Source organism: Rhinopithecus roxellana, chromosome 7 (assembly GCF_007565055.1).
Source record: "Rhinopithecus roxellana isolate Shanxi Qingling chromosome 7, ASM756505v1, whole genome shotgun sequence".
NCBI classification, from domain to species: Eukaryota; Metazoa; Chordata; class Mammalia; order Primates; family Cercopithecidae; genus Rhinopithecus; species Rhinopithecus roxellana.
The window spans coordinates 138,440,255-138,467,750 of NC_044555.1; the positions used below are offsets into that span (position 1 = coordinate 138,440,255).

A 27,496-nucleotide genomic window follows, 5' to 3' on the forward strand; every position below is an offset into this window, starting at 1 on the left:
GCATGGGGCCTGCAGCCAATTTGGCCAATTTCTCCCATTTGGAATGGGTGTATTTACTCAGCCCTGTACCCCCATTGTATCTAGAAAGTAACTAACTTGCTTTCAATTTTACAGGCTCATAGGTGGAAAGGATTTGCCTTGTCTCAGATGAGACTTTGGACTTGGACTTTTGAGTTAATGCTGGAATAGGTTAGGAATTTGGGGAACTGTTGAAAAGGCATGATTGTGTTTTGACATGTGAGGACATAAGATTTGGGAGGGGCCAGGGGTGAAATGATGTGGTATGGCTGCGTCTCCATCCAAATCTCATCTTGAATTGTAGTTTCCATAATCCCCATGTGTCGTGGGAGGGACCTGGTGGGAGGAAATAGAATCAGGGGGGCAGGTATCCTTATGCTGTTCTCATGATAGTGAATGAGTTCTCATGAGATTTGATAGTTTTATAAGGTGCTTTTCCCCCTTTACTTAGCACTTCTGTCCCTGCAACCATGTGAAGAGGGATGTGCTTGCTTTCCCTTCTGCTTTGTCATGTGGAACTGTGAGTCAATTAAACCTTTTTCCTTTATAAATTACCCAATCTTGGGCAGTTCTTTATAGCAGTGGGAGAATGAACTAATACATAATCTGACAAGGGATTAATAACCAGAAGATATAAGCCACTCAAATAACTCAATAGAAAATATAAATGAATAAATAATCCTGCTTTAAAATCGGCAAAAGATCTGAATAGACATTTCTCTAAAGAAGACATACAAATGCCCAACAGGTATATGAAAAATGCTCAACATCACTAATCATCAGGGAAATGCAAAACAAAACCACAATGAGATATCATCTCATCTCAGTTAAAATGGCTTTTATCTGAAAGACAGGCAATTACAGATGCTTGCAAGGATGTGGTAAAAGGGAAAGCTTATACACTGTTGGTGGAAATGTAAATTAGCATAACCACTATGGAGAACAGTATGGAGATTCCTCAGAATACTAAAGATAGAACTACCATATGATCCTGCAAATCCACTACTGGGTACATATCAAAAAGAAAGGAAATCAGTATGTTCAAGAGCTACCTGCCCTCCCATGTTGATTGCAGCACTATTCACAATAGCCATAATACGGCATTGACCTAAGTGCCCACCAATGGATGAATGGATAAAGAAAATATGGTAGAATACGTAGTGAAATACCATTCAGCCTTAAATATAATGAAATCATCCTGCCATCTGCAAAAACTTGAATGGAACTGAAGGTCATTACATTATGTAAAATACAGTAATCACAGAAAGACAAATATTGCATATTCTCACTTATATGTAGGAGATAAAAAGTTTGATCTAATGAAGATAGAGAGTAGAATGATGATTAGTAGAGCAGGGGGAGGGTAGTAGGGAGGAGGGATTACAGGACAAAAAAGAACATAAAGGTATTTATTACCACTGAATTATACACTCAAAATGGTAAAGATGGTGGTGTATATGTATTATTTTACCTCAATAAGTAAAAGTAAAATAGATAAATAAATATTACTGAAGGAAACACAATGTGGCTATATGCTATGTACATACAAGAGACACATCTAAAGACATAAAAACACAGAAGGTTTGAAAGTATTGTGATGCACAAATATGTGTGGGAAAATCGTAAACATAAAGATAGAGCTGTAAAGTACAAACAAAAGGGCATATTAAAAAATCCTCTTTGAGATAAAATATAATTACACTAACAAATGGAGTATCTTGAGTGGAAAATGTAACAACTCTAACTTTGTATATTTCAGTAACAGGTACTCAAAATATCTACTGCAAAAAATTGAAATACAAGGAAAAATCAACAAACCTTTAGACTCACGATAAGTGAAAGACCAATCAGACCAATAATTTATAAATTAAAAAAAAAAAAATAGAACAACCCAGTTGGTAAGGATGAGCTAATAAACACTCATAAACTTATCTACTTAACACCTAGTAAAACACACACAGCATATTTACTTCCCACCCCACCCCCGACAAAAAAAAAATGACCATGTGCTAACATACAGGGCAAATCTCAAGAAACACGAAAAGGTTTTACATCCTACAGACCATTCTCTTTCAATATGAGGCATTAAATTAAGAATCAATAACTAAAAGTTTTATAGTTGGAACTTCAAAAACACTAAAAAATTTTCAAGAAACAATAAAGAAACCTTAAAGGATATTTGAAAATCTTTAGAAGTGAATAATAGCGAAAATGTTTACATATGAAATCTTGTTTGGGGCTCTTAAAGTGATGCTTGGAGGGAAATTGATATCCATAAAGATGCCTTAAAGATAGCCTTTAAGGAAAAGGAAAACCAATAAGTTAATCTACCTCAGGAAACCGAAAGGACCACAGAATACCCCAAGGAAAGTAAAGAAAGATAATCCAAATAAGAGCAAAAATTAGTGAAACAGAAAACAAAAATAAGTAATACAGATGACGAACAAAACAAAAATAAGGTAACTTTGAAAACACTAATGATACAGAAAATTTCTGATAAGTTTAATCGAGAAAACAAGACAGGGAGAATTGTTATGGGTAGGGGTAAGAATATGGGTACATGGAGCCCAATTACACTGTTTTTTCTACTTTGGGGTGTGTGTGTGTGTGTGTGTGTGTGGCATATGTTTTACATATATATTTATTTATAGGATATAAATATATTTATAGAAATATATTCATATATATGATAAATGTATACATTTATAATTCTATATTATTTAATTTAAACCTAAAATAAATATATTTACATATTTGCTTTAAATATAAAGTATATATATTTACATATTTATTTTAAATTAAAAAAAATAAGGCTGGGTGTGGTGGCTCATACCTGTAATCCCAGCACTTTGGGAGGCCGAGGCAGGCAGATCACGAGGTCAGGAGTTCGACACCAGCCAGCCTGGCCAACATGGTGAAACCCTGTCTCTACTAAAAAATACAAAAATTAGCTGGGTTTGGTGGCGCATGCCTGTAATCCTAGCTACTGGGGAGGCTGAGGCAGGAGAATTGCTTGAACCTGGGAGGCAGAAGTTGCAGTGAGCTGAGATCATGCGACTGCACTCCAGCCTGGGCAACAGAGCAAGATTCCATCTCAAAATAAATAAATAATTTATATCCTGTAAATAAATTATATATATATTTATAGGATACATATAGATGGATAGATATGAATGAGAGACAGTTAATTTGGGAATACTTATGAACATACACACAAATACTAAGAATAAAATAATAGTAAAACTAACTAAAAAATATATAAAAAGTTATACCTCCCTGTAAAATCATATTTTTTTAAGGAATGAAAAGATGGCCTAATATTAGGAAATCTATTGATGTAATTAATTAATAACATTAACAGATTAGAGGAGAAAAGTCATGCAATCATCTTAATACAGGCCAAAGGAAGAGTTACAAAATTTCAAATACATTCATTATTAAACACCCACACACACAGCCCACAGGAAACTTTAATACAAAAGTGGCAATATGAAGAAACAGTGTCGCCTAGAGTTTATACTTTTGCTGATGCAAAAGACATAGACAATAAACAAGGTGGTGGCAAAACCATCTTGTCTTTAGTAGTACAGACTGACTACTAAACATATAAAAAGATGCTTAAACCTCAAAGGTAATCAGAAAAATGCAAACAAAATAAATTACATACCATGTTATACCCATCACAGTGTCAAAAATAAAGTATAACAATACAAAACATTAGCAAAAGTGCAGAGAAATTGAGCTCTCACACACTGCTATTGGGATTATAAATTGATATGATTCATCACAAGAGTATTTGGCCCTAAACTGAAAAAAATTAAAAATGTGCAAGCCCTAACAAACCACAAATTTTATCTTTAGGTACACACCCTACAGAAACTAAAAAATGTTCACAAAAATACATGTACAAGAATGTTTGTTGTATTACTGCTTTTTAATAGCCAAAAAAAGAAACAGCCCAAATACACATTAACAACAGAATGGATGAATGTATGAATACATATTCATACAACATAATAATCTTTGATAGTTAAAATAAATGAATTAGAGTAAAATACATTAAAAAGTAGAGCTTTTAATACCTGGTAAAAAATAAGTTGTAAAATGATACACATACTATGGATGAGTTTTATATAAAAATTTCAAAATACAAAAGCCACTATTTGTTATTTATGAATGTATGTGATATACACATTCTTATTTATAACGTATGCATATAAATGACAAAAAGAAAAAACAAATTCATGGTTGTGAATACCTTTGAGGAGGGAGGAAAACAGAGAAATGGTATCAGGGTAAGGTACACAAGTAACTTTTCTTGTATCTTTAAATATTATTTTTTAGATAATATGCCATAAAAAGACATACGGCACATTTTTAAGATTTTAAAATTTTGGATGATTATATTTATTTTTTCTCTACACAGAGAAATTGACGGCATAAAATAGACAAAGATTTTCATCCAGTCTGTGCCTCAGACTGCCAGTAAGGGAGAATTTGAAGTAGACATACCTACTTTTTCCAGTACTAGAGAGGAAACAGGTATAATAATTTCAAGTCTACTGCCACCCAGGAAAGAGATCCCTGTGCTACTGTCCTTTTAATTAACAGTTTTTTTTTTCTTCATGGTGTTTGGATACTAGGATAACTGCATAATTTTCGTAAGCAGTTGTCATATCAGAATGTATGTTATCTGAATCTGTTGTCTAGAATGATTACTATAATGTCTTTTTCTGTGTTATTTCCCAGGCTTCCACTTTATTTCTCTCATTAAGCTAGATGGTTAGTTCTTTTATTGTATTGTATACTTACACCGTTACCTGATTGTCCACTGTATACTACTGAGGAAAATCACAAAGTGATTATTTGCCCCTCAAGTATTCCATGACCTTTGGCCAAAAGCAATCAGATTTTGACCTAACCATTCTAGAAATGTAATCAATTCCTTCCCTGCAAATTGATCCCTTGTATATGCTCCAAGGATGACTGCCTACAAATTGACAAATGAATTCTGTTGTTTTGTGAGGCATTTAAATCACATCTTCCAGATAATAAGCCTAAGTCTGCCTCCTGGGAAAGGCACTTAATACATTTTCTATACAGGGCAGAGATGACACTTAGTTCTTGGGGAAGCATTTCTGCCTTGTTAGAGCTTGAATGGCTTCGACTCTCTAACACTGTTTGATGTGTCAAAGCAGGCTCCCAGATAAAGCCTGCAAAGTTTATTCAGCTTTAGCAGTGTATGGGGCCAAGGTACTTGATAACTGCATTACAATGAAGGCCTTGCCATTTTCCCATTACAAGGGCCACTCCCTCTTATTTTGGCCATCCCATCTTTCCTCTGCCCTTCGCCTTCTCTTCATCATTCCTTATTTTGAAGAAACATAATCGATGTCCTGATTTCAGATGTATTTAGCCCATGAAATAGTCTTACTGGCATTGTTTATATGTCCTGGCTGTTCATGTTACATAAAAATATCCAAGGAGATTCCTGGTCATAGACTCCTAGAAAAAGCTCAAGGACATGGATTCCTTTCTATATTGCATCTGGAAATGCCATATCCTGTAGAATAAGAATAAATTGAAAGCCTAAAATAGACAAAGATTCTCATCTAGTCTGGGCCTCAGACTGCCAGTAAGGGAGAACTTGAAGTAGACACAGCTACTTTTTCCACTACTAGAGAGAAAACAGGTAAAATAATTTCAAGTCTACTGCCACCAGGAAAGAGATCCCTGCGCTACTGTCCTTTTAATTAACACAGTTTTTTTTTTCTGCATGGTGTTTGGATACTAGGATAACTGCATAATTTTCATAAGCAGTTGTCATATCATAATGTTATATGAATCTGTTATCTAGAATTATTACTATAATGTTCTCTTCTGTGTTCTTATTTCCCAGGATTCCATTTTATTTTGCTCATTAAGCTGGATGGTTAGTTCTTTCATTGTATTGTCTATTTGCACTATTACCTGATTGTCCACTATACACCCCAGAAAATTTCTCCGTGGCAGCTGTCACTAGTGGCACTAGCTGGCACCTAGTGGGATCTAAGCAAAGTGTTTCTGGGGAGAGGGTGAGGTTAATAATACCTAAAATTGGCATTTTAAGTTTCCCAGTTATTATCTCCCTTACTCTCCTAACATTACTCCTCTTTTCCCTCTTTATTTTCTCACTAGTTTTCTTGGTATAGTTCAGATAAATATTTGTTGATTACATACCACAGGACCTTGGGTTCCTGCACCTCTGACATGCTCAAGGACTAGAAGAGAAGGTGGAGCAGTGCCTGGAGCCTTAGGATCTTGAGAGCTAGGATGGAAGCTAAGTCAGAAGGGAATTTGGACCAGATAGAAGAGCAGCCAATGTCTTTCTCAGCTGTTACTTTTCTGCTTTCCTTTCCAGTGACCAACAATATGCCTAGAATTATATTCCTAAGCCACTTGCCCACTCTCTCTGCATTCTGATTCTTTGCAACCTTTCTCTTATTGCCACTTTCACCCTCTTCCTATACATCTGATGGAGAAAATGGTCTAAACTCTCCTAATAATAGATAATTATAGAAGGTTGCATGGCCCCAGTTCACTCAAATTGGGATAGTCTTTTTTGTTCTGTTTCTCTCCTAGGAGATCATGGATACAGGATTGGCATTACTACTGAGGAGCTATGATGCCTTGTGTGACCAGGAAGCTCAATTTGTTGCAAATGAATAACACAAGCCTCACCACGAGCCTGTGAAACTGCCAGGGCAACCATTTTTCAACTTATCTCTTGTACTCTGAATTAAATTTCTTTTTTTTTCCCCTCTGACTTTCTCCTTAGAAACATCTACCAATGTTTAGCTTTCATCTTTGCTCAGTTCCCTGCTGTCATAGTTCCTTATTTTCATGAGTGGAGAAGCCACCAAACCTAGTAGCTGAAGCTTGGAGTCATCAATCATTGACTCACCAGTCTTAATAATCACTATTGTCTCCTGAGGAAAGTTATTTTCACTCTTTATCTGCAGGGCTTGCAACTAATGTTTAATATCATCTCAACAAACACATACAGAGGACCTCTGTCAGGTTCTATGCTAAATACTGGAGAAACAGAGATGTCCCTGACATGTTTTCTGTCTTTGAAAATTTTTCAGCTAAGTGGAGGAACACAGTCATTATTTTTCCCTCAAATTTGATTTGTTCCATCTCATTTATTCTTGCACTTAATAAAAAGTTGGGAGTTTACCATGTTCCAAACACTGAGTCAGACATTTATGGTATTGAGATGAACAAAACAGACATGGCTTATACCTTCATGGAGCTTTTGTCAAAAATGCTGAGAAGCTGTGTCTGTAAGGGCCAGTGTTTGGCCAAGGAACGTAGTGGGTGTAAAATATTATGGGTGGTGGTGTGTCAATGTTCAAAGTGGCAGCATAATTTCCCCCTTTATGAACGAAAGACTGCCTCTACTTCCTTAGGAAAGTATTTTGGGCCCAAACTCCCTCTTTTCCTGGAAATGAGCCAAGAATCCAGGCAGCCCAAATTTTCATCAACTTTTCCAGGTAGTCTGTGGTCTCAGGGGAGCCTGCATTCTTGGTGAAACTAGTTGCCAAAGTCAGAAGACTGCCTAATGCTTTACCCAAATGCATCCCTGACCCTGGGATCAATTGAACAATCTACTTAGTAGTACAGAAAAAAACATTTCTCAAAACACCCGAAGTATGCTTTTTAGCCAGAGTGATTGTACTTATTCGACCTTGTGACAGGATGGACATGCAGCTAAAAATAATGTGAAATTCATTTGATCAAACTCTGCCCTCTCTATCAGGAAGGCGCTATTCTGTTGCTTCAGCTAAGTAATGTGGAATAAGAACAAACAAGCAATTTAACATGAAACTTCAAGAGAGATAGACAGAAAGTTCCAATTTTTAGAAATGTCTCCAGAGCCTGGGCACACCCATACACACCCGCTATGGTGAGAAAGCAGCAAAGTGAGGAGCTGGTTGGAACAGGGACTGTGTGTGTCCTTCTCTGGTATGCCTGGGTTTAGGTATCTGTTTGCATGTGTGTGTCTATAGAATTCCTAGAATAGTATATGGGCTGTGTACCCTGTATGTATTTGTTATGTGTATGTATATTTGTCTGCATGTTATTTGTGGTTGTTGGTGCATGAATGAAAATGAGTGAGTGAGTGTATGTGTGTGTGAAGAGTCACTTCATTTATCCTGTTTATAAACATCCTAATTCATAATTAATTCCCAACAATAGAAAAAGAGCTACATACACCTAGTGAGTATGGCTGTTTCCAATGGCCTGTGAGATCTCTGAATATAGAGCTTCCTAGGGCCCTTTAATGCATAGTTGGGCTCCTAAGGAGTACTTGTTGAATGACCAACTGGCAACAATTTTAACACATGCCTGGATTTTAACACATGCCTGTGGGAATTACTAGTCAACAAGTTGACAGAGGGTAAGGAAGACATACAGGCTTTCTTGCTATCCCTAAGAAAGAGCCATCTCCCCCATTCCTCGTATCATACATACCCCTTAATGAGCTCTCCCTGTGTGTCAAATGCTGTTAAGTGCCAGGGAAGCCATGGAGACTTGGTACTTGCCCTAGAGGAGTTCAAAGGAAGTCTAATGTACCCTTCTCTTTATTCTACACTTGAAAGACAAGGTTCAGACCTCTCCTTTACCCATGCCTGGACTTCCAAACATTCACATACTGATTATTTCTTCTCCTGAGAACTAGCCAGCATTTCCAACTGACTCCTAGATCGTGCAGCTGATTGAAGAGTCATGTAAAATCAATGGGCCTAAATCAACTGTCAGCCTCCAGACTTTTCCCCTTTGTACTCCATCCTGCACAGATCACCAGATCAATCATTCCAAAACAACACGTATATTTTTACTGTCCTAACAAAATCTACCCAATGGCTCTGCATTACCTATAAGAAAACCTCTACCACTTCCCTATACAACTGTGTTAGTCCAACAGGTGGAAAGAAGCTTTGTCCCCTGCCAGGTAGTAGTCCCACTGAAAATAGACATACAGAAAAAAACTCTAAGTAGTGAACATGGGCATTTCATTATCTTCAAACATATTTTCCCTGATACTAGGATTTTTATTTGCAACACAAAGTCAGTCATTCAACAAAAACTTATTGAGCATCTAATAATGGCCAGGTATACAAAGCAGATAATAGCTTCTTTGTGTCTCTAAATCATAATTATTCAATTGAATATTTGATACTCACTATATATTGATAGGTTATCTATTTGAGTGGGGCCTTCTGCTTCAACTCTCCACTGTATTCTTTGTTTTGAATACAATGGATAATGGTGAGAAAAGGGGCCACCTTTTGCTAGCTCTGCTGTGCCCTGCCCTATCCCTTTTTGAGTCTGCAGTGAAACTCTCTCCATGCCCAAATCTGTACAAAGAATAGTTTCCAGAAGTGATTTAGATTCTTTCTCCAAACTATTTGTATCATTCTGGCCAGTCCATGTCCCTAGTGGATGAAGCCCAGTTGCAAGGAACAGACTTCTTGGAAGTCTGTTTTACTAAGCTGCTTTACTGAGAATCCCCACCACAATTCTCTCCTAATATGACCTATCTCTACCAGTATGTGTGGTGCCAGCAGAGTGTGAAGGGAGAAGTCAGGGAAGGTTTAATTAAGGATAGGGAGCCAAACCAAGTTTTGAACGATGTGTCGTGGGAGAAAGATAAGGGCACCCCTGAAAGGGTTATATATATTACATGTGAATAGGTGAGGAGAGCAGGGCAAAGATGGATTTGGCTAAACGTAGGGTGGCGAGGGTAGGAAATTCGTATGAGAAAAGACCACTCCTTAGAATATAGCTACAAGGTCCTGCCTTAGGAAAGCTCCAATTTATTTTTTTTGGTCTAGTGCATCCTCTTTTACATTTAACTTTGCAAGAACTTACCATGTCAGTGTCTGACACAGGGCCAAAACTGGTCACATAGATGTCAGTCTTCACTTCAGTCACTGCATCTGCGTGAAAGAAAGTAGAAAAACAGAGTGTCAGGAAAGGTTTTTGTCTTAGCTCAGAGAGAGTCCAGTGCAGTACTCTGAATGACAGCCAACTTACTCCTTCTGAGAAAGGAAAACCCCTCAAAAACTTCTCATCTGTGCTATCTCTTCACAGGGAACATGCTGGGTACAGATTCAAAGTCTATCCCTTTAGATATCATTGAAAATGACAGCAGAATACCAAAACAACAAAGTTTAGATAGGGCCCTTAGAAATCCCTGACATTCACAGGAGCTGAGCTCTCACTGTGCTTACCCTTACCTGTAGTAGGTTACAAATGTTACAATATCCAACACTCTTCCACTTCTAGGAAGATAGGATGATTGTGCTTCCACTCCCCTGCCTTTTTAAAGTAGAGAGGGGCAATAGGAATGGTTCTGGCTGTGGGAGAAAGTAATATGTGTGTCTCATGGCTGGAACAATTAATGTCTAATGCAAGACCCTCCATGTCATGATGATCATAAAAACACACATTGATGTGGTGCTACAATAAAACTGAAAAAGTCTGGAATGATGAGCTAATATATGGAGGACCCACTGCCCTGGAAAGTTGCCTGGATCCACAACAGACTTTGCATGACTGAGAAATAATCTTTTGGGGGGTTAAGTGTCTCATATTTGGAGATAATTGATATCATTTGATACACTCTTTGCATTGATTTTCCTTCACTGTAACCATTTGTTTTACTTGTCAGTCTTCCCACCTAACCCAAGAACTTCTGAAAGGTTTATTACTCAGATGGTGCTCATTAAACATCAAGTTTTGCATGAATGGATTAATCTCATCACATCGCATATTTGCCAAATTGGAAATTAATACTGTCTTAGTCCATTCAGGCTGTTACAACAAAATGCCTTAGACTGGGTAATTTATAAAGAACATAAATTCATTGCTCACAGTTCTGGAGTCTGGGAAGTCTTCGATCAAGGCACCAGCAGATTCAGTGTCTGGTGAGGGTCCATTCCTCATAGATGGTGACTTCTATGTCCTCACATGATGGAAGGGGCTAGGGAGCTTGCTCAAGCTTCTTTTATAAGAGCACTAATACCAATCATGAGGGTGGAGCCCTCCTGACCTAATCGCCTTCTAAAGGCCTCAACTCTTAGTACTATCACATAAATTGCAGCATACAGATTGTGGGGAGACAAAAACATCCAGAACAGCAGTTACCCAGAGAAGTGAAGTTTTTCCACTACTGAGTTTCTCTTTTCCTGCTTCTTTCAGCCCTATTTACCCCCACTGCAGCCCAGTTAGCCTACCCAATCCTGCATACCTCAAATGGAGCATGAGATAAGGCAGGCTATCCCAGCCTTGCAAAGCCCATTTCAGCCTACCAGACACCTCAAGATTACAGTAAACCAAACAAGTCTCACTCCAGCCCACCACAGCTGACCTGAATTGAGCACACTAGTAACACAGCTAACAGGAATAAAGCCTACACAAGACTTGATGTATGTCTATAATAGAGCTGGCTACTGCAGTTTATGGTGCTATTTCTTTTCTCTCACAGAAAGGGAACACACCTACTCCATCTGTACCATATTAGTTGTACTCATCCAGACCTGAGTTTTGGCCCAAATGTATTTTAGCTCTCATTGATTTCCCACTTTCCAGAACCATTCCTTAGGCTTAATATATTGTGCCCCTACTCAGGCATTTATGTGTTCAATATACTCAAGGCCACTACACTCATCCATAAACATTTCCATTTTGAGAAGAGACTATGAGTATCATTTAATAATAATCAACACTATAATCAATTCACCAAAAGACACAATTTACTCCCAAGTTTAATCAGAAAATAACATGTCTCTGAAACTAGAACTGTGTTTTAAATAGCTGGGCTCTCATCTAGAGCAGAGGATTATTTGGAGCTATTTCTGTACTTGAAGGAGAAGAGACAAAACTTCAGAACCCAGAATATGCTCCCTTAAGGTTTCTCCCTTCAGACACATTTCCAGGCTCATTGGTTAAAGAAGTAAATGCCCATATACCTACTGTGTGACATAATGACCTCCAATTGTCCTATCCCCAAATACATAAAACAAAATACATTCATTAATGGAAGAAACCACCATTATATTTGAATCCAATATTTCAGGCAAAAACATTGCTGATACAGAATAACTTTCTACATCAATATGGTTGTAAAATTGTAAGATAGTCATGCAGACTTCCAACATCCTACAGATAAGAAGAGAGATAGTAGGGAAAGTCTATAAAATTTATAGGTGGTATGGTTTGACTCTGTGTCCCCATCCAAATCTCACCTTGAATTGTAATCCCCATAATTCCCATGTGTCAAGGCAGGACCAGGTGGTGGTAATTGAATCGTGAGGGCGGTTTTCCCCATGCTGTACTCATGATAATGAGTGAATCTCATGATATTTGATGGTATAAGTGTCTGGCATTTCCCCTGCTGGCACTCATTCTCTCTCCTATTGCCCTGTGAAGAGGTGCCTTCCACCATGATTGTAAGTTTCTTGAGGTCTCCCAAGCCATGCAAAACTGTGAGACAATTAAACCTATTTTCTTTAGAAATTACCCAGTCTCACATGAAAAAATGCTCGTCATCACTGGCCATCAGAGAAATGCAAATTAAAACCACAATGAGATACCATCTCACACCAGTTAGAATGGCAATCATTAAAAAGTCAGGAAACAACAGTTGCTGGAGAGGATGTGGAGAAATAGGAACACTTTTACACTGTTGGTGGGATTGTAAACTAGTTCAACCATTGTGGAAAACAGTATGGCAATTCCTCAAGGATCTAGAACTAGAAATACCATATGACCCAGCCATCGCATTACTGGGTATATACCCAAAGGATTATAAATCATGCTGCTATAAAGACACATTCACACGTATGTTTATTGCGGTACTATTCACAATAGCAAAGACTTGGAAACAACCCAAATGTCCATCAGTGACAGACTGGATTAAGAAAATGTGGCACATATACACCATGGAATACTATGCAGCCATAAAAAAGGATGAGTTTGCGTCCTTTGTAGGGACATGGATGCAGCTGGAAACCATCATTCTTAGCAAACTATCACAAGAAGAGAAAACCAAACACCGCATGTTCTCACTCATAGGTGGGAACTGAACAATGAGATCACTTGGACATGGAAAGGGGAACATCACACACCGGGGCCTATTATGGGGAGGGAGGAGGGGGGAGGGATGGCATTGGGAGTTATAACTGATGTAAATGATGAGTTGATGGGTGCTGATGAGTTGATGGGTGCAGCACATCAACATGGCACAAGTATACATATGTAACAAACTTGCACGTTGTGCACATGTACCCTAGAACTTAAAGTATAATAGAAAAAAAAATTAAATCTTTGCTAAAAATAAAAAATAAAAAAAATAAACTACCCAATCTCGGGTATTTCTTCATAGCAGCGTGAGAACAGACAAATACACTGGCTAAGGTGGGACTCAAGAGTTAATGGATAGGATGGCTTGATGGCAATCTCAACTCTAAAGTGACCAAGGAAGGTCTTCTATCTATATTGCCTCCTCCAATCCTCTTCTAAGTACCTTTCTTCTATTTCTTTTTTTCTTCCATCCTTCTTTCCTCTCCTCTTCATTCAGCACCACTTCCTCTATTCCAATTTTCTTACCCATCAGATTCTTTCCAAATGGGATAGAAATGGAGGAAGAAGGGATTTGGTGTTCAGTGTACCAGACCAGCTAGCTACTAGACCAAACTTCCCAACATTATTTTCCTGCTGTTCCCCACACTGTTTCTTTCTCAACAATCAATATTTGCCTTTTCAATGAAAGTGAACAGGTTAGAAATAAGAATGGCACCAGATTTGCATCAACCAGAAATCCTTCATGCAGTCAGGTGTGGAAAAGGGATTGTTACTGCATCCTGGTATCATAAGTGAGAGAGGGCTCTGAATTTATGTTACAATCCATAGGCCTCTACTCCAAGCCCAGGCAAAAGCAGGGATATTTGACATGACTCCAGTGTTCTACACAGGGACCACTAGGCCTTGATGTCTAGCCCCATTTTCTGGCTAAGAAATCGAGCTGTCTTGGGGCAAGGCACCTGACAACACATGGAGAAGAACCCTGATGAAGTATGATACAGTAGTTAAAATCATGACTAAGTTTGGATTTAGGCTCTGCCACTGCTTTTTGTGTGCCTTTGTACCTATTTCTTCTGGAAAACTGAGATAATGATACTTCAGAATTGCTCTGAGAATTTAAGGAGATAGTATTTAGACCAGTAGTTAGAACAGATTCAGTGTTTAGTACATGTTAGCTAATGCTGCTGCTTAACACTTTTTCTGAGACTAGATCACATGAGCCACCCATAAGGCCAAAAGTGTAGAACTCATACAGATGTCTAAGGTCCTGGGTCCTAGACACTGAAGACAGTATCCACTCACCACTTCAGCTCCTCTATGTGAAGGAATGACTAGGAGTTTCCCATTTCATTTGATTAAGTGTAAAGGCCAGTGAATTAAACTGAAACTCATGAGGGCCACAATATATAGAGTCTAGCCTCTGTTGACAGAATTCTTAATAGAGACAAATATGAAATATTAATTAATGAAAGATAAGAAGGAATTTTTCTTCTCTTTTTATAGAACTGTTTACAGTTGCTGCTTGGCTCTTTCTTTGTTTGCTTCAGGGATTTAATTTCCTTCCAATGTTACCTTCTGAAACAAAAGGTGAATACAATTATTTTTTCCTTTTGCAAATTTACTGCAGTATTGGAAGTGCTTGGATGATCCTCAAGTGGTCTGCACATATATGCATAATGTACACATATACATGATCACACACACCCTTAAACCTCAGCAGGACTCCCATTGATAGGGAACTCATTTGCCAGGCCCTATAGTACTTTTGCTTGCTGCTAATCTGAAATAATAAATAAAGATGAGCCGATCAGCAAGTGATCACTGTATTTATGTTGAGTATATTGCTCATAATATACTGTATTTTCTGGTTTTACCTCAAATATATGTCCAATAATTCTTGAATTTTCTTGAAACCAGTCTCTGTAAGTTTTCCATTTCTAGCTGCTCCACCCCAGCACAAACATGCACATTTATCTTAGTGCTACCCTTTGGACCCACACAACAAAGTCTGCCTTCTGTTCCTTTTAAGATTTAAGAGCTTCAGAGATTTAAAGAAAGTGATCCTTGTTCCCCTGTCTGCTTTTCTTGTTTCTTTCCATACTAAATGTCCCAAATTATTTTGATTATGTCTCCCTTCTCTTTTTTTTTGGGTCACCTTGTATTTTTTCTTTCTTTCTTTCTTTCTTTTTAAATTATACTTTAAGTTCCAGGATACATGTGCACAACGTGCAGGTTTGTTCCATAGGCACACATGTGCCATGTTGGTTTGCTGCACAAATTAACTCGTCATTTACATTAGGTATTTCTCCTAATGCTATCCCTCCCCCTGCCCCCCACCCCACGCCAGGCCCTGTGTCCAAGTGTTCTCATTGTTCAATTCCCACCTATGAGTGAGAACATGCGGTGTTTGGTTTTCTGCCCTTGTGATAGTTTGCTAAGAATGATAGTTTCCAGCTGCATCCATATTCCCGCAAAGAACATGAACTCATCCCTTTTTATGGTTGCATAGTATTCCATGGTGTATATATACCACATTTTCTTAATCCAGTCCTTCATTGGTGGACATTTGGGTTGGTTCCAAGTATTTGTTATTGTGAATAGTGCCACAATAAACATATGTGTGCATGTTTCTTTATAATAACATGATTTATAATCCTTTGGGTATATACCTGGTAATGGGATCGCTAGGTCAAATGGGATTTCCAGTCCTAGATCCTTGAGGAATCCCACACTGTCTTTCACAATGGTTGAACTAGTTTACACTCCCATCAACAAAGTAAAAGCATTCCTATTTCTCCACATCCTCTCCAGTATCTGTTCTTTCCTTTTTAATGATCACCATTCTAACTGATGTGAGATGGTATCTCATTGTGGTTTTGATTTGCATTTCTCTGATGACCAGTGATGATGAGCATTTTTTTCATGTGTCTGTTGGCTGCATAAATGTCTTCTTTTGTGAAGTGTATATTCATATCCTTTGCCCACTTTTTGATGGGGTTGTTTGTGTTTTTCCTGTAAATTTGCTTAAGTTCTTTGTAGATTCTGGATATCAGCCCTTTGTCAGATGGGTAGATTGCAAAAATTTTCTCCCATTCTGTAGGTTGCCTATTCACTCTGATGGTAGTTTCTTTTGCTGTGCAGAAGCTCTTTAGTTAAATTAGATCCCATTTTTCTATTTTGGTTTTTGTTATCATTCCTTTTGGTGTTTTAGTCATGAAGTCCTTGTCCATGCCTATGCCCTGAATGGTATTGCCTAGGTTTTCTTCTAGGGTTTTTACGATTTTAGGTCTAACATTTAAGTCTTTAATCAATCTTGAATTAGTTTTTGTATAAGGCGTAAGGAAGAGATACAATTTCAGCTTTCTACATATCACTAGCCAGTTTTCCCAGAACCATTTATTAAATAGGGAATTCTCTTCCCATTACTTGTTTTTGTCAGGTTTGTCAAAGATCAGATGGTTTCTGATGTGTGGTGTTATTTCTTTTTTTTTTTTTAAATTATACTTTAAGTTCTAGGGTACATGTGCATAACGTGCAGGTTTGTTACATATGTATACTTATGCCATGTTGGTGTGCTGCACCCATCAAGGCCTCTGCTCTGTTCCATTGGTTTACATATCTGTTTTGATACCAGTACCATGCTGTTTTGGTTGCCGTAGCCTTGTAGTATAGTTTCAAGTCAGGGAGTATGATGCCTCCAGCTTTTTTCTTTTGGCTTAGGATTGTCTTGGCAATGCAGGCTCTTTTTTGGTTCCATATGAACTGCAAAGTAGTTTTTTCCAATTCTGTGAAGAAAGTCATTGGTAGCTTGATGGGGATGGCATTGAATCTATAAATAACCTTGGGCAGTATGGCCATTTTCACAATATTGATTCTTTCTATCCATGAGCATGGAACGTTCTTCCATTTGTTTGTGTCCTCTTTTATTTCATTGAGCAATGGTTTGTAGTTCTCCTTGAAGAGGTCCTTCACATCCCTTGTAAGACAGATTCCTAGGTGTCTTATTCTCTTCGAAGCAATTGTGAATGGGAGTTCACTCATGATTTGACTCTCTGTTTGTCTGTTATTGGTGTATAAAAATGCTATTGGTGTATAAGAATGCTTGTGACTTTTGCACATTGATTTTGTATCCTGAGACTTTGCTGAAGTTGCTTATCAGCTTAAGGAGATTTTGGGCTGAGACGATGGGATTTTCTAAATATACAATCATGTCATCTGCAATCAGGGACAATTTGACTTCCTCTTTTCCTAACTGAATACCTTTATTTCTTTCTCTTGCCTGACTGCCCTGGCCAGAATTTTCAACACTATGTTGAACAGGAGTGGTGGGAGAGGGCATCCCTGTCTTGTGCCAGTTTTCAAAGGGAATGATTCCAGTTTTTGCCCATTCAGTATGATATTTGCTGTGGGTTTGTCATAAATAGCCCTTATTATTTTGAGATACATTTCATCAATGCCTAATGTATTTAGTTTTTAGCATGAAGGGCTGTTGAATTTTGTCAAAGGCCTTTTCTACATCTATTGAGATAATCCTGTGGTGTTTGTCATTGGTTCTGTTTATGTGATGGATTATATTTATTGATTTGTGTATGTTGAACGAGCCTTGCATCCAGGGATGAAGACAACTTGATCGTGGTGGGTAATCTTTTTGATGTACTGCTGGATTCGGTTTGCCAGTATTTTATGGAGGACTTTCACATTAATGTTCATCAGGGATATTGGCCTAAAATTCTCTTTTTTTCTTGTGTCTCTGCCAGGCTTTGATATCAGGATGATGCTGCCTTCATAAAATGAATTAGGAAGGATTCCCTCTTTTTCTATTGATTGGAATAGTTTCAAAAGGAATGGTACCAGCTCCTCTTTGTACCTGTGGTAGAATTTGGCTCTGAATCCATCTGGTCCTGGACTTTTTTTTCGGTTGGTAGGCTATTAATTATTGCCTCAATTTCAGAGCCTGCTATTGGTCTATTCAGAGATTCAACTTCTTCCTGGTTTAGTTTTGGGAGGGTGTATGTGTCCAGGAATGTATTCATTTCTTCTAGATTTTCTAGTTTATTTGTGTAGAGGTGCTTATAGTATTCTCTGATGGTAGTTTGTATTTCTGTGGGATCAGTGGTGATATCCCCTTTATCATTTTTTATTGCATCTATTTGATTCTTCTCTCTTTTCTTCTTTATTAGTCTTGCTAGTGGTCTATCAATTTTGTTGATCTTTTCAGAAAACCAGCCACTGGATTCACTGATTTTTTTAAATGGTTTTTTGTGTCTCTATCTCCTTCAGTTCTGCTCTGATCTTAGTTATTTCTTGCCTTCTGCTAGCTATTGAATATGTTTGTTCTTGCTTCTCTAGTTCTTTTAATTATGATGTTAGGGTGTTGATTTTAGATCTTTCCTGCTTTTTCTTATGGGCATTTAGTGCTATAAGTTTCCCTCTGCACACTGCTTTAAATGTGTCCCAGAGATTTTGTTACATTGTATCTTTGTTCTCATTGGTTTCAAAGAACATCTTTACTTCTGCCTTCATTTCTTTATGTACCCGGTAGTCATTCAGGAGCAGGTTGTTCAGGTTCTATGTAGCTGTGCGGTTTTGAGTGAGTTTCTTAATCCTGAGTTCTAATTTGATTGCACTGTGGTCTGAGAGACAATTTGTTGTGATTTCTGTTTTTTTACATATGCTGAGGAGTGCTTTACTTCCAACTATGTGGTCCATTTTGGAATAAGTGCGATGTGGTGCTGAAAAGAATGTATATTCTGTTGATTTAGCGTGGAGAGTTCTGTAGATCTCTATTAGGTCCACTTGGTGCAGAGCTGAGTTCAAGTCCTGGATATCCTTGTTAACTTTCTGTCTCATCGATCTGTCTGATGTTGACAGTGGGGTGTTAAAGTCTCCCATTATTATTGTATGGGAGTCTAAGTCTCTTTGTAAGTCTCTAAGGACTTGCTTTATGAATCTGGGTGCTCCTGTATTAGGTGCATATATATTTAGGATAGTTAGCTCTTCTTGTTGAATTGATCCCTTTAGCATTATATAATGACCTTCTTTGTCTCTTTTGATCTTTGTTGATTTAAAGTCTGATTTATCAGAGACTAGGATTGCAATCCCTGCTTTTTTGTGTGTGTGTTCCATTTGGTTGGTAGATCTTCCTCCATCCCTTTATTTTGAGTCTATGTGTGTCTCTGCATGTGAGATGGGTCTCCTGAATACAGCACACTGATGGGTTTTGACTCTTTATCCAATTTGCCAGTCTGTGTCTTTTAATTGGGGCATTTAGCCCATTTACAGTTAAGGATAATATTGTTTGTGTGAATTTGATCCTGTCATTATGATGTTAGCTGGTTATTTTGCCCATTAGTTGATGCAGTTGCTTCCTAGCTTTGATGGTCTTTACAAATTGGCATGTTTTTGCAGTGGCTGGTACCAGTTGTTCCTTTCCATGTTTATTGCTTCCTTCAGGAGCTCTTGTAAGGCAAGCCTGGTGGTGACAAAATCTCTCAGCATTTGCCTCTCTGTAAAAGATTTTATTTCTCCTTGACTTATGAAGATTAGATATGTAATTCTGGGTTGGAAATTCTTTTCTTTAAGAATGTTGAATATTGGCCCCCACTCTTTTCTGGCTTGTAGAGTTTCTGCAGAGAGATCCATGTTAGTCTGATATGCTTCCCTTTGTGGGTAACCCGACCTTTCTCTCTGTCTGCCCTTTACATTTTTTCCTTCATTTCAACCTTGGTGAATCTGACCACTATGTGTCTTGGGGTTGCTCTTCTGGAGGAGTATCTTTGTGGTGTTCTCTGTATTTCCTGAATTTGAATGTTGGCCCGCCTTGCTAGGTTGAGGAAGTTCTCCTGGATAATATCCTGAAGAGTGTTTTCCAAGTTGATTCCATTCTCCCCGTCACTTTCAGGTACACCAATCAAACGGAGATTTGGTCTTTTCACTAGACCCATATTTCTTGGAGGCTTTGTTTGTTTCCTTATACTATTTTTTTTCTCTAAACTTCTCTTCTCGCTTTATTTCATTAATTTGATCTTCAATCACCGATACCCTTTTTCCACTTGCCCAAATTGGCTACTGAAGTGTGTGCATGTGTCACATAGTTCTCGTGTCATGGTTTTCAGCTCCATCAGGTCATTTAAGGTCTTCTCTACGCTATTTATTCTAGTTAGCCATTTGTCTAATCTTTTTTTTCCCCAAGGTTTTTAACTTCCTTGCGATGGGTTCAAACATCCTCCTTTAGGTTGGAGAAGTTTGTTATTACTGACCTTCTGAAGCCTACTTCCACCAACTCGTCAAAGTCATTCTCCATCCAGCTTTGTTCCATTGCTAGCGAGGAGCTGCGATCCTTTGTAGAAGAGGCTTTCTGGTTTTTCAAATTTTCAGCTTTTCTGCTCCGGTTTCTCCCCATCTTTGTGGTTTTATCTACCTTTGGTCTTTGATGTTGGTGACCTATGGATGGGGTTTTGGGGTGGATGCCCTTTTTGTTGATGTTGATGCTATTCCTTTCTGTTTGTTAGTTTTCCTTCTAACAGTCAGGTCTCTCAGCAGCAGGTCTGTTGGAGTTTGCTGGACGTTCACTCCAGACCCTGTTTGCCTGGGTATCACCAGTGGAGGCTGCAGAACAGCAAATATTGCAAAACAGCAAATATTGCTGCCTGATCCTTCCTCTGAAAGCTTCGTCCCAGAGGGGCACCCACCTGTACAAGGTGTTAGTCGGCCCCTATTGGGAGGTGTCTCCTAGTTAGGCTACACAGGGGTCAGGGACCCACTTGAGGAGGCAGTCTGTCTGTTCTCTGAGCTCAAACACCATGCTGGGAGAACCACTGCTCTCTTCAGGGCTGTCAGACAGGGACGTTTAAGTCTGCAGAAGTTTCTGCTGCCTTTTGTTCAGCTATGCCTTGCCCCTAGAGGTGGAGACTACAGAGGCAGCTGACCTTGCTGAGCTGTGGTGGGCTCCGTCCAGTTCAAGCTTCCCCAGCTGCTTTGTTTACCTACTCAAGCCTCACCAATGGCGATGCCCCTCCCCCTTCCAGGCTGTTGCCTCACAGGTCAATCTCAGACTGCTGTGCTAGCAGTGAGCAAGGCTCTGTGGGCATGGGGTCCGCCAAGCCAGGCATTGGATATAGTCTCCTGGTGTGCAGTTTGCTAAGACCACTGGAAAAATGCTGTATTTGGGTGGAAGTGTCCCGTTTTTCTGGGTACCATCTGTCACGGCTTCCCTTGGCTAGGAAAGGGAAAGCCCCTGATCCCTTGCACTTCTGCAGTGAGGCAATGCCCTGCCCTGCCTCGGCTCGCCCTCTGTGGGCTGCACCCACTGTCCAACCAGTCCCAATGAGATGAACCAGTTACCTCAGTTTGAAATGCGGAAATCACCCATCTTCTGAGTCAATCACGCTGGGAGCTGCAGACTGGAGCTGTTCCTATTCGGCCACCTTGGAATTGGAAAAATGTCTCCCTTCTTTTGACATGGTTTTGAGCACCCTCACTGTACCCTATTAATTTTTTTCCTCTGGCTCAGGTCCAATTTGTTAACTGACCCTCTGAAATACATTTTGTGGTGAGAGTTTGTCACAATTCTATTAGACATATGAGATAAATGATATGAACAAAACTCAATTACACCTTTTCATCTCATTATGGGTCATGATAGATTCTTCAGTTCCTCACAATGCCATTCTAAGGACAGTGAGGTTTTGAGGATTTGGGCTTTGGCCAAGAGAACAAAGTCATGACTTTCCTGTTTTCTCACCTCCAGATCACTGGAAATTTTGTTGAATAGGTGCTCATTATTGCACACACTTTTCATCTTGAAGAGGGACTGGGTACCTGTAAATGAGCTCCCATGTGACTAGCTATCTGAGTTGGCTAGCTTCATAGATTTCAGGAGTGAAAAACAGTGACTTATGTACAAGCTCTTGTAGATCTAACAGCTAGAGTGCTTTGTTCTCATGTTAATGACCTTTCCATTTGTCATTGGAAATATTTGGAGACCAAGATACTATAAGTACTCATTAATTTCCCCTTCCCCTTGCAGTAGCATTAATCACAGATAAACACTCTGGAAGAATCATAAACAGATTGCTTAGGGAAGCAGAAATTACAAAAGATTGTATCAGAAGTCCTGTGCTCCAGTCTAGGCTCTGCAATTGACTCACGCCCACTTTTGCAGGCTGTTTGGGCAAACCTGACACCTTTCAACATTTGGTAGGCTTGGGGTTTAGCATTTTGCTTGCATATGCTATTTCCTCTAGTGTCTAGTACCTGGAATGTGAAGCAAAACATTGATAGTTAGCTGCTTTTCCTTTTCTTTCTCTTTCTTTCTTCCTTTCTTTCTTTCTTTCTTTCTTTTTTTTTTTTTTTTTTTTTTTTTTTTTTTGAGACAGAGTTTCACACCGTTGCCCAGGCTGGAATGCAGTGGCATGATCTCAGCTCACTACAACCTCCACCTCCTGGGCACAAACCATTCTCCTTCCTCAGCCTCCCAAGTAGCTGGGATTACAGGCACCCACCACCACACCCAACTATTTTTGTATTTTTAGTAGATAAGGGATTTCACCATGTTGGCCAGGCTGGTATTGAACTCCTGACCTCAAGTGATCCTCCCGCCTTGACTTCCCAAGGTGCTGGGATTACATCATGCCCAGCCAGCCAGCTGCTTTTCTGTTGAGGACTTTAGTGTAGGACTGTACACAACATATGCTGATAAAATAACACCAGAAAGAACTACCAAAACATTTAAGAGACCACAATTGCCACCAACTTTACCACTGTGGGTTCTTGTTAACTCCACTATTGTTTTACTAGAATCTAGACTCTGACAAAGGTAGGATTGAATAAAGTTCACTGCCTGTTTCCCAAAATTCTCAGGTATTTCATTCTTAATGAAGTCTCAAAATTAACGTTCCAGTCCCAGGCCACATATAGTTGTTGGACAGTAGACACCATTCAGAGGACTCTACTCCATTCACTGGCCCTACAAAAGCATTGATTCTTGTGCCATCACTATCAGCATTCCACCTTCTTCATCTTTATCCCATTCCTCAATTTGACATTTAATATTGAAATCGTAAAGTACCAAAACATATTTCAATTGTCAATTCAAATGATTTCATTTTTCTTTCACTAGTTCTAGATTTCCCCTTCCTCCAACCTCTCCTTTTGCTTTTTCCCTACACTTATTATTGCTTACTTATACTGATACTTACCCACAATGTAATTGGAAAAGCACTGCATCTGACTTTAAAAGATCTCAGTATAAGCTCTAGCAGTGCCAATGACAAGCTCTATGACCTTGAATTAGACTTTTAACTCTCTGAGCTTCAGTTTATTTCTCTAGAACATGAAGAGTTTCAGCACAGAGATATCTAAGTTCCATTTCAAAAAACATTCTATAATATGAGGAAAAGGGTAGATATAGCCAACCTCATAGAAAGAAATATCAGTAACAAGTGTGGAAGAAATAAAATATTCGAGAGCAGACTCTTCACCAGTTCGTCGCCCCTTGCTGGAAGTAAAGTTCACTCCCAAGAGCTAGTAGGATTTCCTTGGAGCACTATTTTTAAAATTATTATTATAATACTTTAAGTTCTAGGGTACATGTGCACATGTGCACCGCCATGTTGGTGTGCTGCACGCATTAACTCATCATTTACATTAGGTGTATCTCCTAATGCTATCCCTACCCCTCCCCCCTCCCCAAAACAGGCCCTGGTGTGTGATGTTCCCCTTCCTGTGTCCAAGTGTTCTCATTGTTCAATTCCCACCTCTGAGTGAGAACATGCGGTGTTTGGCTTTTTGTCCATGCGATAGTTTGCTGAGAATGATGGTTTCTAGATTCATCCATTTCCCTACAAAGGACGCAAACTCATCCTTTTTTATGGCTGCATAGTATTCCATGGTGTATATGTGCCACATTTTTTTTTTTTTTTTTTTTTTTTTTTTTTTTTTTTTGAGGCAGAGTCTCGCTCTGTCGCCCAGGCTGGAGTGCAGTGGCCGGATCTCAGCTCACTGCAAGCTCCGCCTCCCGGGTTTACGCCATTCTCTTGCCTCAGCCTCCCGAGTAGCTGGGACTACAGGCGCCCGCCACTTCGCCCGGCTAGTTTTTTTGTATTTTTAGTAGAGACGGGGTTTCACCGTGTTAGCCAGGATGGTCTCGATCTCCTGACCTCGTGATCCGCCCGTCTCGGCCTCCCAAAGTGCTGGGATTACAGGCTTGAGCCACCGCGCCCGGCCAACCACATTTTCTTAATACAGTCTATGACTGATGGACATTTCGGTTGGTTCCAAGTCTTTGCTATTGTGAATAGTGCCCCAATAAACATGTGTGTGCATGTGTTTTTATAGCAGCATGATTTATAATCCTTTGGGTATATACCCAGTAATGGAATGGCTGGGTCAAATGGTATTTCTAGTTCCAGATCCCTGAGGAATTGCCACACTGTTTTCCATAATGGTTGAACTAGTTTACAGTCCCACCAACAGTCTAAAAATGTTCCTATTTCTCCACATCCTCTCCAGCACCTGTTGTTTCTGGACTTTTTAATGATCTTCATTCTAACTGGTGTGAGATGGTATCTCATTGTGGTTTTGATTTGCATTTCTCTGATGGCCAGTGATGATGAGCATTTTTTCATGTGTCTGTTGGCTGCATAAATGTCTTCTTTTCAGAAGTGTCCATTCATATCCTTCGCCCACTTTTTGATGGGGTTTTTTCTTGTAAATTTGTTTGAGTTCTTTGTAGATTCTGGATATTAGCCCTTTGTCAGATGAGTAGATTGCAAAAATTTTTTCCCATTCTGTAGGTTGCCTGTTCACTCTGATGGTAGTTTCTTTTGCTGTGCAGAAGCTCTTTAGTTAAATTAGATCCCATTTGTCAATTTTGGCTTTTGTTGCTATTGCTTTTGGTGTTTTAAACATGAAGTCCTTGCCCATACCTATGCCCTGAATGGTATTGCCTAGGTTTTCTTCTAGGGTTTTTATGGTTTTATGTCTAATATTTAAATCTTTAATCCATCTTGAATTAATGTTTGTATAAGGTGTAAGGAAGGGATCCAGTTTCAGCTTTCTACATGTGGCTAGCTAGTTTTCCTAGAACCATTTATTAAATAGGGAATCATTTCCCCATTTCTTGTTTTTGTCAGGCTTGTGAAAGATCAGATAGTTGTAGATGTGTGGTATTATTTCTGAGGGCTCTGTTCTGTTCCATTGGTCTCTATCTCTGTTTTGGTACCAGTACCACGCTGTTTTGATTACTGTAGCCTTGTAGTATAGTTTGAGGTCAGGTAGCGTCATGACTCCAGCTTTGTTCTTTTGGCTTAGGATTGACTTGGCAATGTGGGCTCTTTTTTGGTTTCATATGAATTTTAAGGTATTTTTTTCCAATTCTGTGAAGTAAGTCATTGGCAGCTTGCTGGGGATGGCATTGAATGTATAAATTACCCTGAGCAGTATGGCCATTTTCACAATATTGATTCTTCCTATTCATGAGCATGGAATGTTCTTCCATTTGTTTGTGTCCTCTTTTATTTCGTTGAGCAGTGGTTTGTAGTTCTCCTTGAATAGGTCCTTCACATCCCTTGTAAGTTGGATTCCTAGGTATTCTCTTCGAAGCAATTGTGAATGGGAGTTCACTCATGATTTGGCTCTCTGTTTGTCTGTTATTGGTGTATAAGAATGCTTGTGATTTCTGCTCATTGATTTTGTATCCTGAGACTTTGCTGAAGTTGCTTATCAGCTTAAGGAGATTTGGGGCTGAGATGATCGGGTTTTCTCAATATACAATCAGGTCATCTGCAATCAGGGACGATTTGACTTCCTCTTTTCCTAATCGAATACCTTTCATTTCTTTCTCCTGCCTGATTGCCCTGGCCAGAACTTCCAACACTATGTTGAATAGGAGTGGTGAGAGAGGGCATCCCTGTCTTGTGCCAGTTTTCAAAGGGAATGCTTCCAGTTCTTGCCCATTCAGTATGATATTGCCTTTGGGTTTGCCATAAATGGCTATTTATGAGATACGTCCCATCAATACAGAGTTTATTGAGAGTTTTTAGCCTGAAGGGCTGTTGAATTTTGTCAAAGGCCTTTTCTGCATCTATTGTGATAATCATGTGGTTTTTGTCTTTGGTTCTGTTTATATGATGGATTACGTTTATTGATTTGTGTATGTTGAACCAGCCTTGCATCCCAGGGATGAAGCTGACTTGATCGTGGTGGATAAGCTTTTTGATGTACTGCTGGATTCGGTTTGCCAGAATTATATTGAGGATTTTTTCATCGATGTTCTTCAGGGATATTAGTCTAAAATTCTCTTTATTTGTTGTGTCTCTACCAGGCTTTGGTATCAGGGAAACGCTGGCCTCAGAAAATGAGTTAGGGAGGACTCCCTTTTTTTCTATTGATTGGAATAGTTTCAGAAGGAATGGTACCAGCTCCTCCTTGTACCTGTGGTAGAATTCAGCTGTGAATCCATCTGGTCCTGGACTTTTTTTGGTTAGTAGGCTATTAATTATTGCCTCAATTTCAGAGCCTGTTATTTGTCTATTCAGAGATTCAACTTCTTCCTGGTTTACTCTTCGGAGGGTGTATGTGTCCAGGAATTTATCCATTTTTTCTAGATTTTCTAGTTTATTTGTATAGAGGTGTTTATAGTATTCTCTGATGGTAGTTTGTATTTCTGTGGGATCAATGGTGATATTCCCTTTATCATTTTTTATTGCATCTATTTGATTCTTCTTTTCTTCTTTATTAGTCTTGCTAGTGGTCTATCAATTTTGTTGATCTTTTCAAAAAACCACCTCCTGGATTCACTGATTTTTTGAAGGGTTTTTTTTTTGTCTCCATCTCCTTCAGTTCTGCTCTGATCTTAGTTATTTCTTGCCTTCTGCTAGCTTTTGAATGTGTTTGCTCTTGCTTCTCTAGTTCTTTTAATTGTGATGTTAGGGTGTCAATTCTGGATCTTTCCTGCTTTCTCTTGTGGGCATTTAGTGCTATAAATTTCCCTCTACACAATGCTTTAAATGCATCCCAGAGATTCTGGTATGTTGTGTCTTTGTTCTCCTTGGTTTCAAAGAACATCTTTATTTCTGCCTTCATTTCAATATTTACCCAGTAGTCATTCAGGAGCAGGTTGTTCACTTTCCATGTAGTTGAGCGGTTTCGAGTGATTTTCTTAATCCTGAGTTCTAGTTTGATTGCACTGTGGTCTGAGAGACACTTTGTTATAATTTCTTTTCTTTTACATTTGCTGAGGAGTGCTCTACTTCCAACTATATGGTCAATTTTGGAATAAGTGCGATGTGGTCCTTGGAGCACCATTATAACAAAATTAGAAAGAGAAGTTGATGCAGTGCCC

The 27,496-nt window shown here is 38.9% G+C and overlaps 1 protein-coding gene across 1 annotated transcript in view; it reads right to left on the reverse strand.

The window, feature by feature from the left end:
• The window catches only part of GABRA3 (gamma-aminobutyric acid type A receptor alpha3 subunit), a 338,987-nt gene that overhangs the window by 117,175 nt on the left and 194,316 nt on the right, over positions 1-27,496 (reverse strand). Inside the window, exon 4 of the mRNA XM_030934036.1 lies at positions 9,937-10,004. Within this exon, the coding sequence (XP_030789896.1) occupies positions 9,937-10,004 (68 nt within the window). The remainder of the gene's footprint in view (positions 1-9,936; positions 10,005-27,496) is intronic.